This window comes from Tachysurus fulvidraco, chromosome 1 (genome assembly GCF_022655615.1).
Source record: "Tachysurus fulvidraco isolate hzauxx_2018 chromosome 1, HZAU_PFXX_2.0, whole genome shotgun sequence".
Classification (NCBI taxonomy): Eukaryota; Metazoa; Chordata; class Actinopteri; order Siluriformes; family Bagridae; genus Tachysurus; species Tachysurus fulvidraco.
The window spans coordinates 32,225,107-32,237,283 of record NC_062518.1 but is presented as its reverse complement, the minus strand read 5'-3'; the positions used below and the strand labels follow the sequence as shown (position 1 = coordinate 32,237,283).

Below are 12,177 nucleotides of genomic sequence, written 5' to 3'. Positions count from 1 at the left end.
AACTGCGCTGCCAAGTTAACACTGGCCTGGCACCAACACTATCAGGTGTGTTTGTGTATGTTTGAGAGAGAGTTAGAGATGGTGCAGGGTTAGTATTCTAACCATGCTGAGAAACAGGAATTATTATATGGTTCTAGCTGGATTTTTCATCAAGGAAATGCTTCTAGCAGAATTTTTTTATGTATAATAAATTGTCTGTCTATTTTTTCAGCTCCACTTTTTCTTTTTCACCTCGTTCATTTTTTTAAAGATGCATTCCGTCCCAATTTCTGGGTTAATAAATTCACACTGGCTTTTGCTGCACGTGATTCTGTATACATCTGTGCGTGTGTGTGTGTGTGTGTGTGTGTGTGTGTGTGTGTGTGTGTGTGTGTGTGTGTGTGTGTGTGTGTGTGTGTGTGCGTCTGTCTGTCGGCCTGTGTTAGACAGAATGTGGTTGGGCAGCAGTGGATAGTTGGCATAAAGGATGGCACAAACTGCCAACTTCAGGCTACACAGACAGGCAGTATTAAACACACACACACACACACATACACAGATTGAGGGTTGATGTGTGTTGTTTTGGAAGTAGGTCAAGTACAAATAAATATTTATTAACATCCCCTTACGCCCAAATTGACCCCATTCCCTGTCTTGTGCTTTCTCTCTCTCTGTCTCTGTCTCTGTCTCTCTCTCTCTTACTACTTCTTGCCCTTTCTTACATACATCCATGCTCAAACAAAGTGTAACTTACTAGATAAATATGCTTCTTCTAGTCATTACACACACACACACACACACACACACACACACACACACACACACACACACACACACACACACACACACACACACATTGTATTTGCTACCAGGCAAAGCAAATAAAAAATGTAAAATCCTACATCAACGAATGTGAAGATTATAATGCAATTATCATCAGGTTTAAAAGTCTTTCTAGACTCACAAACTCCCTCTTAGACTAACTGTGATTCTAAATATTATTATACATTAAAATGAACCGTTTCTTTACTTCAGTTTTTTTTTCTGGCCCTGAAATTTGTCTCAACCCCATAAAGTCTTTTTCCCTAAAAAGCAACCCATGCAGGAGACATATAGCTGTTTGTTTTTTTTCACAAGAGTAAGTGGTGTTGGTTCAGCAGAATGGGATGAGGTGTCGATGCTTTCACTGCTCTGGCAATACTCAAGCAGCAGAGGGCTCTAAAAATGACAAACTGCTCCTTTAACCTTATTAAACTAAAAATTTCATGTTGTCTTCAGAGCATTATCATTCTTTCAAGGACAGTAATGACATTTATTTCCCATGAAACTAGATATACTGGTATAACTAACAATCTGAAAGGATGTTTATATAGAGTAATATTAAAATCACCAAGCTACTGGGAAAACAAATGGAAAAAATACAGTTTGTCTTGCTGTCTGATTTATGATGTTTTCATTCACTTTGTTTGTTGATGACAATTATAACCTGATGATTTCAGTGGGAAAATATGCAAATGACAAATATAAGAGATTACATTTCGTTTGTGTGGAAGGATTTTTTTGTGTGTCTGTGTGTTTGTAACCAACATTTACAAATTAAGTGCACACAAATATTTAGTGAAGAGCTACAGTGATGCACTGGGGAGCTCATGTTACTGTCTCTTTGGAAGTTCTCGGCATGTTCTCTCAGTGTCTGCGTGGGTTTCCTCCTTGTTCTCCGGTTTCCTCCTACCTCCCCAAAAAACATGTGTAGGTGTGTTGTCTTTATGTTCGGACGTTTGTGTGTTTGTCAGATGTTCTGTGATGAACAGGTATCTCATCCGGAGTGTATTCCTGCCTCACGCCCAGTGTTCCTGGCTCTGAATCCATCTTGACCCTGACCAGGATAAAGTGCTTACAAGTGCTTAAAAGCTTAAAGTGCAAGGCTGTGTCGAATCTGATTTATAATGGTTGATGTTACTGTCAAAATTGAGCATGCAATAATCTATTTACTAAGACTACACTTTTGGTCAGTCAGTAGTTATTAGCTGTAGCATTATGCTTGCGCTGCTGCTCATCATTTTATTACAGTCTCTCCATTAAGCATGGTTACTGTGGAGATAAAAGCCTGTTTGCTGTGGCAATCAGTGTGTTTAGTATCTGCTTCTGTTCCAACAGCTGGACCTATGCCAATCCACATACACTCACAAATGCAAGTGCACTGCTCCAGTGCATTATTCTGTCCTACTTTCTCTCTCTCTCTCTCGCTCTCTCTCTCTCTCTCTCTCTCTCTCTCTCTCTCTCTCTCTCTCTCTCTCTCTCTCTCTTTTTCATGTTTTGTTTCCTTTTGTCTTTTTTATAACTGCCTTTATTTCCTCTGCTCCCTTAATTCTATACTGTCACACACTCTCACACCTGCCTGTAAGGAGGTTACAGAAAGACAGTCTCTGTTTGTCTGTCCTTTCCTCTGTCTTCTTCATCACTGTCGCTCACTGTTTCCAATGACAGTTCAACTTTAGCTCGGCCTATGTTTAGCACTACTGGGTATGTGAGTGTGTATGAGCGTGAGCTTCCATGGTGGGATGCAAGAATCGTGCAGATGGCTTACCACTGTATTTTAGCATGCCTCAACAAATGTGTCAGACACACACGTGTGCGCACACACACACACACATACACACACACACACACATACACACACACACACACACACACACACACACACACACACACACACACACACACACACACACACACACACACACACACACACACTGATTCGTCAGTGATTTCATTTAGATCCACTCCAGGATAAGGGGAGTGATGTGGTCAAAAGGGAAAAAAATCTGCCATAAAAAAACACTACATTGTAAAAAAAACAAACAAAAAAGGGGCAAAAACACAATCTTTTCAGAAGGAGAAACGTGAGGCTTTAATGGGTGTCTCAGTGGGTCCATTAAGCTTTTTTGCTCGATCAGCCTCATATGTTTGGTGCAATTAAGGTCTGTCGTCAGTGAGTGGACGTGAGGATAGGTGCATCTACATGGTCACTGCACAATACACAGCGCTGGGAGCAAGGTCAAACACAGGAGGTCAGGGCTACACAAAAGCAAAATGCCTTTAGCTGCCAAACAGCATACAAATGAAGAGAGTAAATGCTACGATTCAATATGTGAACACAATACTGTAAAATAATAAAATAAAAATGTAAATTGTAATGTTCTGTTTGGTTATATAGCTTCAAGTGTATTTCTCCTTAGCTGTTTCATTTCTTAATCTGAATGCCAGCTTTAAGAGAATAACAGCCCTCACACTTGATCAGTTCAGCTTGTTATCTGTACTGTATTGATGGTATACAATCGCTGAATGACAGGGCAGTGTGCTGGTAAAACGATGGCTTTGAGAAAGACACACTATTTAAATTCAAGATTTTCTTCGCTCTACTGGATGCCACAGGGGGGAACTTATCTCTCCCTTTGTTCCTTTTTTATACACACGCACACACACTCTGCCATGGTTGCTTTGTGCCTGCCAGCTAAAGGAGCGGATTGCTTCGATAACCTCCATCGTGATGTCTAACCTATTAAATGCACCCTGAATGCAATGAATGAAAAGCTCAGTGTTATGCATAAAACAGAAGGGGTGTGTGTGTGTGTGTGTGTGTGTGTGTGTGTGTGTGTGTGTGTGTGTGTGTGTGTGTGTGTGTGTGTGTGTGTGTGTGTGTGTGTGTGTGTGTGTTTCATAGGAAAGGTGGTTGCCAGAGGTTGTCATGAGTAAGAAATAGGGAAATTTTTATGTTCCAGTACTGCAACAACAGGAACATAAGTCATCTTCATATGAAGGACCGTCGCTTTTTTCTCCTTCCCTCCTTTTAGCATATATTTCAACAGCTTAGAATAATGAAGCTGAACCTTTTGTGCAAGCAGGAAATGCTTTCTATTGCCTGTAAGTAGGCAGGAAGCAATATGAAAAATTCACAATACAATAACCATACAAACAAAAAGTATCATAGTATTTGTTTACAACTTCACATTATCAAAGTAATGACAGAAAACCGCAGGAGCAGGGCATTTACTGAATTATTTAATAGGGGAAAATAATAGGGTTAAAATGGTTGTTCCTACCCCTACGGCATATTTCAAGGAACGTGTACTTAGAAATAATGTTTATATTGTGGGGTCATTATTGCACAAATGTGATGCATTTATTATGAAAAACTATTAAGTGCTGTAGCATTAACATTGCTGTTTATGAGCTTATAATAGATCAGGATGTGTTCCAATATATCTTATAGATGTCTAACTCTTCTATACAACAAGTGACAGGGATTATGCATGCTTGTCTGCACATAAAAAACTGATGAGTTGTAGTAACTAATGACTCTTGTAGCAACATTTTTCAAGGAACTCATTTCTGAGGTATGCCAAAATCCCTCTCACATATAAATGTGCAATGTGAGTTGATTGCAGAGGAAACTGTTTTTTGGTGATATCAGATAAAGGATTGCCAAATGACTCTTCCGGCCAAATGCCAAAATCTTTTTTATAAAGCACATTTGATTGCAAAAAGCCTAAGTGGGTGGTAAATCATGTAATCTGGAAACATTACCTTCCAAGGCATGTGCTGCTTTATTTGTTTGAAATGGTGCACCTAATGCCATCTAGTGTTCATACAGGAATAAACTGCATATTTCTTGCAGACGCATAAATATCATTCTACTACTATACTATGTATTTAGTACAATTTGTATAGAAGCCCATTAGACAACTATATTGTAAGTAACTGCTTCAGGACTTGGTTGGTAGCCGTTACTCTAACGAGAGGATTTGTCCATTCTTTGTTGTAGCTGCATATTGCCAGGAGTGAGGTGTAAAATCAATAGCAATTATCAGCAGTGCTGCTGCAGACACAGGCCATTCATTTCCCCAACACAAGCAACAAAACTGCTATTCCCTCCCCTCCCCTCCCCTTCATTCCCACACACAAGGCCATTTTAAAGATACCTTAAAGATATTTTAAAGGCACCTTGAAAGGTAACATGCATGGTGGTATTCAGACTGGTGTTTTGGTATTGATTAGAATATAAGAATAGTTAGAAATCAACTGTAAGTTAATTGATTGAGCTAAGTCTATGACTATGGTTAACCAGCCTAGATGAGGCATGGCAGGATGAAAAGAAGGGAGGAGATGTGCTGGAAGTTTGTTTGTTTAGTTGGGGGAACCTGAGTATGGGAATATGGGAATGCCTGCTCAGACTGAAAGACTGGATGGGTGCAGCATTCAAGCAGAGCCAATGCAAACAACAGTCCACTGCTCTGGGAAATGATGGCTGGTTTGAATCCTCTGTCATTATTTACATATATTTGTGGCACAAACATCTGGGAGAAGATGATGAACATGCACGCATGATTGAGGTGTTGTGTGGTGGCAAGAACAGAGATCTTGCTCATTGGCAATTCTTTTGAGATATGAGCTCAGATATAACGTTCATTTGTACATGATTGCCTTTTGAAAATGAAATGAGCAAGCAGAGTGTGATAGACACTGTATTGTACTTCTGCCATCGGAGCATGCATACTTTAGACATTATCAGATGTTTTCCTGTGAGACTGATAACCAAGTATGGAAATGGAATGTAAGCTGACTCTCTCTCTCTCTCTCTCTCTCTCTCTCTCTCTCTCTCTCTCTCATGCAGGAACAGAATGTAGGGATGGTGCCGCATCTTCAAGATCCCTCTGCAGGGCCTCGTCCAGGGCAGGCCAGTAACTACAACATGTTGCTTAGGACTCAACTAATGAGGAAGCAGGTCAGTGCAAACCACAATCCTAAACCAAAAGTGGATATTCTGTAACTCCTTATAGCATTTGCTAAACATTATGCTTAGATTCTGATGATGTGCTATGCTAAATTGTTATCTTACTGCCTTTTTTCAATCTGTGTGAATCTACAGCATCTGATTTTTGCTCTGCTGTTTTTGTGCCGTATTGGTAAAACTTTCTGTCTTGTGTAGGAAAAGCAAAGGCAGATAGAGCAAATGAATGGAGGACAGATGTCAGATTGCCAGCAGGTGGCACCATTTCAAGGTAGTGATACAACAAAGCTAGTAATTGTTTTCATTTTTATTTAAAATTGTGCAGTTCAGATTAAAAAAAAAGGAAGGAAATAAAATAAAGATGTAGAGATGATAGTGGTCTTAAGGCTTTTTTCAAGATTTTGTTTGCTCTTTATTGTCTCACAGGTCAAGGTAGAACTATACCCCCTGAATGTGGTGGTTACCCTATGGGTGCACCCCAGCATCCCAACCCCGCCATGATGGGCCACAGTGGCTCAATACTACCCAATCGCATGAATCTTCCCCCTGGATCCTTATCCCAGGTGGGCCACTCTGGTCCATACATGGGTGGAACTGGCCCCAAGCAACCATTCTACCATTCCTCACAAGACTTAGGGATGCCCATGCGCCCAAGCCAGAGCTTAATGGGAGTGGGAGGTGCTCCAAGGCAGCCTACCCACCCAGGGCATATTGTAGCTCGACCAGTGATGCCTGGACCAAGCTTGGGAGGGGGTCCAACTAACCACCTCCGGCAGGCATTGCATCAAGGCACTGCTATTCCTCCACGTATGATGTGTGCTTCTCAACAGCAACCACACTCACAATCACAGCTCTGGCAGAGCCAACAAGGGGCACACCCACACATGGACCCTGTGAACCACCAGCACCTCTTCCCCAGTGGAGGAGCACCTCCAGTCTGTGGAGCACCTCAGTTCCCACAGAGACCAGGTATGCCAGCCAACTTTACGGTTGGTCAACCTCCACCAAACCAGCTAGCTCCAGGCATGGTAAGCAGACACCTGCAAAAGATGCCCCCTGGGCAAACTCTTCCCACAATGAGCCAGCAGAGCCTTAGGATGCGGGTTCCTCTGACTGCCATGGAAATCATGAAGCCTGGAGCCCCTCTGACTATGATGGACCCAGCTCATGGCATGGCACCCCCAAGCTATCCCTCAGTAGACAAACATAGTCTGACACAAGGCTATAGTTCTGGACCAACTCCAGGAAGTAAACTACCCTCCTATGACTATCCACCCCAGCACCACAGTAATGGAAGCATGGCTGTAGGATCTCAAGGAGTTGGAGGAAGCGAAGTGGACTTCATAGACACTTTAGTGGGTTCAAATGATGACTGGCTCAACAACCTTAATATGATTGATGAATACCTAGAGCAGAACTCATAGGGGAAAGCAAGAAATTATTGGGCAGCTAGAAATCCATCATTTGAGAAGGTACCAAACCAAGCCTGTATAATTGTCCTTTCCAATTGAGAGCTGATAGGTTAGAATCAGACACTGCCATGTGTCTGTAACAAAGACACTGAGATCAGGGCTTTTTTAAGATTTTGCAGTTGTGGCTAGGGTCATTAAACAGTGCCCCTGAAAGGCATTTAAAGTCAACACCTAGTATGCTGGCTGCCCTAAAGTTCTCACATCAAAGATTGCTGTAAAGTTCTCTCTAAATAAATGTACTTTAACTGTCTTTAAGGACAGTTAATAATCTGCTTCCACTGGACTTGGACACTGTGTAATGAGCTGATCAGTGTTTTCACAGCAAAGCAAATGAGGGCATTCATTCATGAAATATAATAACCTGGTGCAGTTCACTTGGTTGAACCACATCAAAAAGGTTGATGGCTTGCTTATCATGGTGGAAATACACATGATGTAGTCGTTTCTAATGTGAGATGTTTGGTGGTATTTCAAAAGGGGCTTAATAATGTACATGGTGAACTATTTTGTAAAATATGTTTTCGTATACTGTAACATATAAAAGGGAAGTACACATATTTATACTTCTTTTGTGCAAATACATTCTTTAGATTTCCTTTGTAAATAATCAAAATGCTAAATATATGAAGAAGACGAAAACAATGTTAAAACAATTCAACTGATCTTGTAAACTCTATTGTAATTTGTAATACGCAAGACAATATTGTTAGTTTTTGCAGTAATACTATGTATTACAGTGTTGAAATATTTGTTATGGTTTTGACATAACTGGACTTCTGGTACTCCTGTGTGGCTAAAAAAAATTGTGAGGTCAATTTCTGACACTACTTGCACTACAAAAGTCCAGTGGTCCCCTATCTTTGTCTTCTGTTCCAACACATTTTGCACTAGACAAATGTCTTTGTCTTTGTCATAATATGTACCATGTGGGGGAATCTGTCTGACAGAGGGGTCACATTATATAGGGATTTTATATCTTTAGGCGCAAGTACATATACATGATCTCATCTATATGTCGACATTAGTGTACAAAATCTACACTAAGACTATTATTTTTTTCAGCATTTGGTAAATACTATACCACCATCCATTATGTAAGAGACCTGCCACAAATACCACTTAAAACAGCATACACTAGCCCCAGTGTTTTGTGCCAGAGTCCTGAGTTTTCCTTTGTTTGTGGTCTTTTGGCTAAGGGCATGATCTTTAGGCCATTCTGATTTGTGTTTTCTCTGTGATTATTCAATTTTGTCTTATTTTTTAGATTGAACAATAAACTGTGTAAATGCAAAAAAACATGATGGGTAATTCTTTCATATTTATTACAGCTTGCTAATTTAGCTTTAGTTATCTATACTTGCACACATCCTGCTTTTGATCCAAAGCTATAGGTGTTTGTCTCCCTACAGGCATTTCACATAGCAGGGAAACAAAGCTCCGACTAACTAATAAATGAGACTGGAATCAAATGCTCCAAGTGATGTGCTTTGCATTATCATTGAGTGATGCATTTTATATTTGTACAAGGCAATGTGTCCTGTAATATCATTCCTTTTCTTACAGCATTACTACTGAACCAAAGATTTAGGCTACGTATATACAGTACTGTGTTTGGAGTAATATTTGGGGACAAAAATTCTACTTACATGTGCTTTGTTATTATTATTGACATTTTCCATTTAATGTTCCCATTCTGAGTAATTGCTAAATTCACAAATCTATTATTTATTTATTTAATAACAAGTAAAGTGAGCAGCTTTTCTGGGTTACTAATCCATCATGATTCCAAATAAAAGATTTTAAATTAAGTCAGAACCTTGTTCTGTGGATAACAACAACTCCCAAATATCTACAGCAAACAGAATCTGCGTGTTTTACATCAGCCAGGTTTCTAGGAAACTTAATTTCTGCCCAAAATATTTTACATGGGCAGTATTGTCATGCAGAGGGTAGCAATGCCACCACAGAGTCACAGCAGTCCTGGTTTGATCTTGTGCTGGGTTTAGGTCTGTGCGGTTAGGTCTAGTGTTGGTTATGTATGTACTTGTTGCACTGTAATGGATCAGTGTTCTAAGGATAGTCTCCAGATTCATCATTACCTTGACAATGACTATCTAAAACATGTCCTTTTATGTACTGTTTAATGTGTATTACAATTAAAATCAATAAAATTGTAAGACCAGCTGTGATGCACTATATGGTGAGAAGCAAGTGGACACCTGACATCAACCCATATATGATTGTTGAACATCCGACTCCATATTTTGTCCCCTTATGCTGTTACATTATATTTTGCCTTCTGTGATGGCTTTGTGGATTTGTTCTCATTCGACCACACAAGCATTAGTGAGGTCAGGCACTGATATAAGGTGAGGAGGCCTGGGGTGCAATCAACAATTTATCCCAAAAGTGTTCAGTGGGGTTCAGGCCAAGACTATGACATTCTATACAAGTGTGTGCTTTCAACTTTGTGGCAATAGTTTAGCAAAGATCCACATATGGGTGTAATTGTCAGGTGTTCGAATACATTTGGCCTTGAAGGGTTTATCTTTGTCAGGGGTGTGTGGATTCAGGAGCATATCCTGGGAACACTAGAAGTGAGGTGAAATTACACGCTGGATGTAACAACTGTCAAAAACAACAACTACAAAAACACACTCACAATCTCATAACATGATCATGTATGGACACGAACTTCATGCATCAAAGTAAAACAGTGCTGGATATTTAGGTTGTACTGAGCTGAATTTAGCATAATTTATAGGAAACACACAGGAACTGCTAGTGAGATCTTTCTTGCCAGCATTCTGGTCACTCAACCACATCTCAGTTCTTTATTTTTGTTTTATCTGTTTCACTTTGAGATAAAATTATTGTTTTGCTTCTACATTTTTGCTGATACATCATTGCACCTGCAGTTGTTCCTTTAAAACTGAGAAATATAGATATACAAACAGTAATGTATGTAAAATGATCTATAATACTGTGTTATTATTAACTACAAACACAATGAATTTACACGCTCAATTGCATAGTGTACAAAGCAAGTCAAAGGCAAAGTGTTCTTTTAGTAATGACAGCAGCTCTGCACAGCTTCACAACTGAGACAGGAAGGAAGTCAGTAATGGCAATGAGACAGCCCATTAACACCTTCTAAAATATCTTGTGATTTGTATATTAAAAAAAGATCCCAACTGTGTGCAAGCAGAAATGAAAGAAAGCAGGCTCAGGGTGTTGCCTAGATCCTGTGTTATTCAGGAAATACAAAATACTTCATGAACTCATATTTGGGAAGAAGTCACTATTACTGCCTCTGTTCTTTGTTTAAGGAGCTTGACACTAAATCACTGACTATAATTTCCTACTGACCATTTTGTGTGTGTGTATGTCTGTGTCTGTGTGTGTTTGTGTGTGTGTGTGTGTGTGTGTGTGTGTGTGTGTGTGTGTGTGTGTGTGTGTGTGTGTGTGTGTGTGTGTGTGTGTGTGTGTGCTTTGCTTTGCTTTGCTTTGTATAACAGACTTTAATTTTAACAAGCTTCGTTGCAACAAACTGACCCAGGTGGAAGGCAAGGCAGATTGTGCTGTGTAGACATAGGAACTTACTTTATGGTTTCCCAGGTGTCACTTTTATGAGACTTAGTACTCTAAACCTGTCCTCTGTTGAGCCATTTGCTTGAGTGTGTAATGTAATGCAATGCAAGTGAGCAGAGCTCTGCTTCCTTTGGTTTATATAAACAAGCAGTCGAGCTGAATTCGACTTTTACTACAGCTAGCTATAAATGTAAACCATACCCTGGCATGATGGAGATAATAACAACAATAATAATGATAATATAATACAGCTTCACACTGCTTTATGGATAATAAGCTTTCATTCAAAAGTTTTAGTTTTTTGGCAGGATTAGATTAGATTAGATTTAACTTTATTGTCACTACACATGTACAAGTACAAGGCAACAAAATGCAGTTTAGGTCTAACCAGAGTACAATAGTAGCAAGTGCAGGATATACTGTTTGTACAAGATTTTAAATAAGTTAAATAAAATGGTAATATGGAAGTAATTTACAGATGTGTATGTACTATGAACATAATATACAGATGGCTATAATTATAACTGAAATTTACAGGGATGTAACAAAATATATGGCTATTACTATAAACAGTAATTTACAGATATGTATGTACTATGAATATAATATACAGATGAATATATATGTACTATGAATATAATATGCAGATGGCTATTAGTATAAACTGAAATTTATACTAATTTATACTTTGTTTTGTTTTGCTATTTTATGTGTACTCCATGTTATACTGTATCATGTATCGTTACCAAAAAAAGATCCAAATGATATACTGATATCATCTTCATACCCAAACTGATTGTGTAGTTACACTATAATATAACGCTATTAATTGATTAAGGAAATAGCCAAGTGGCTAAAGTGTTGGCTACTGATTGGAAGGTTGTGAGTTTGAATCCCAGGTCCACCAAGCTGCCCCTGTTGGGCCCATAAACAAGACTTTTAATTGTTAATTTTAGATCAAATGTAAGTTGCTCTGGATGAGGGTGTCTCATGCAGTAAATAACAAAACTTTTTTTTAAAGTTTCATTAGATGAAGATATAGAGATTTATACTGTATAATAACACATTATAATAATATATTATTATATATAATATATATATAATAATATATATATAATATAATATATATATATAATATATATATTATAATATATATATATATAATAATATATATATGGCTGTAAATATAGTTGCATGCATTAGTATATAACATCTGGATCCACTTCCGAGCTGGGTTTATTTTTACATGTAAACATCAGTCACAAGTTATTACTATTATTATTTTACTCCATACTGATATTTATATTCCGGTCAAAAATCCATCTCCTTTAAATTGTCGGAGTG

At 38.7% G+C, this 12,177-nt stretch overlaps 1 protein-coding gene across 3 annotated transcripts in view; it reads left to right on the top strand.

Moving 5' to 3' along the window:
* Nucleotides 1–8,538, top strand: part of si:ch73-211e3.1 (mastermind-like domain-containing protein 1) — a 64,396-nt gene extending 55,858 nt beyond the window's left edge. For all 3 annotated transcript variants that reach the window (XM_027134400.2, XM_047816744.1, XM_027134401.2), the window contains exons 3-5: nucleotides 5,654–5,764; nucleotides 5,969–6,041; nucleotides 6,197–8,538. In XM_027134400.2, the coding sequence (XP_026990201.2) occupies nucleotides 5,654–5,764; nucleotides 5,969–6,041; nucleotides 6,197–7,194 (1,182 nt within the window). In that variant the 3' untranslated portion in view covers nucleotides 7,195–8,538. The remainder of the gene's footprint in view (nucleotides 1–5,653; nucleotides 5,765–5,968; nucleotides 6,042–6,196) is intronic.
* The last annotated feature ends 3,639 nt before the right edge of the window (nucleotides 8,539–12,177 follow it).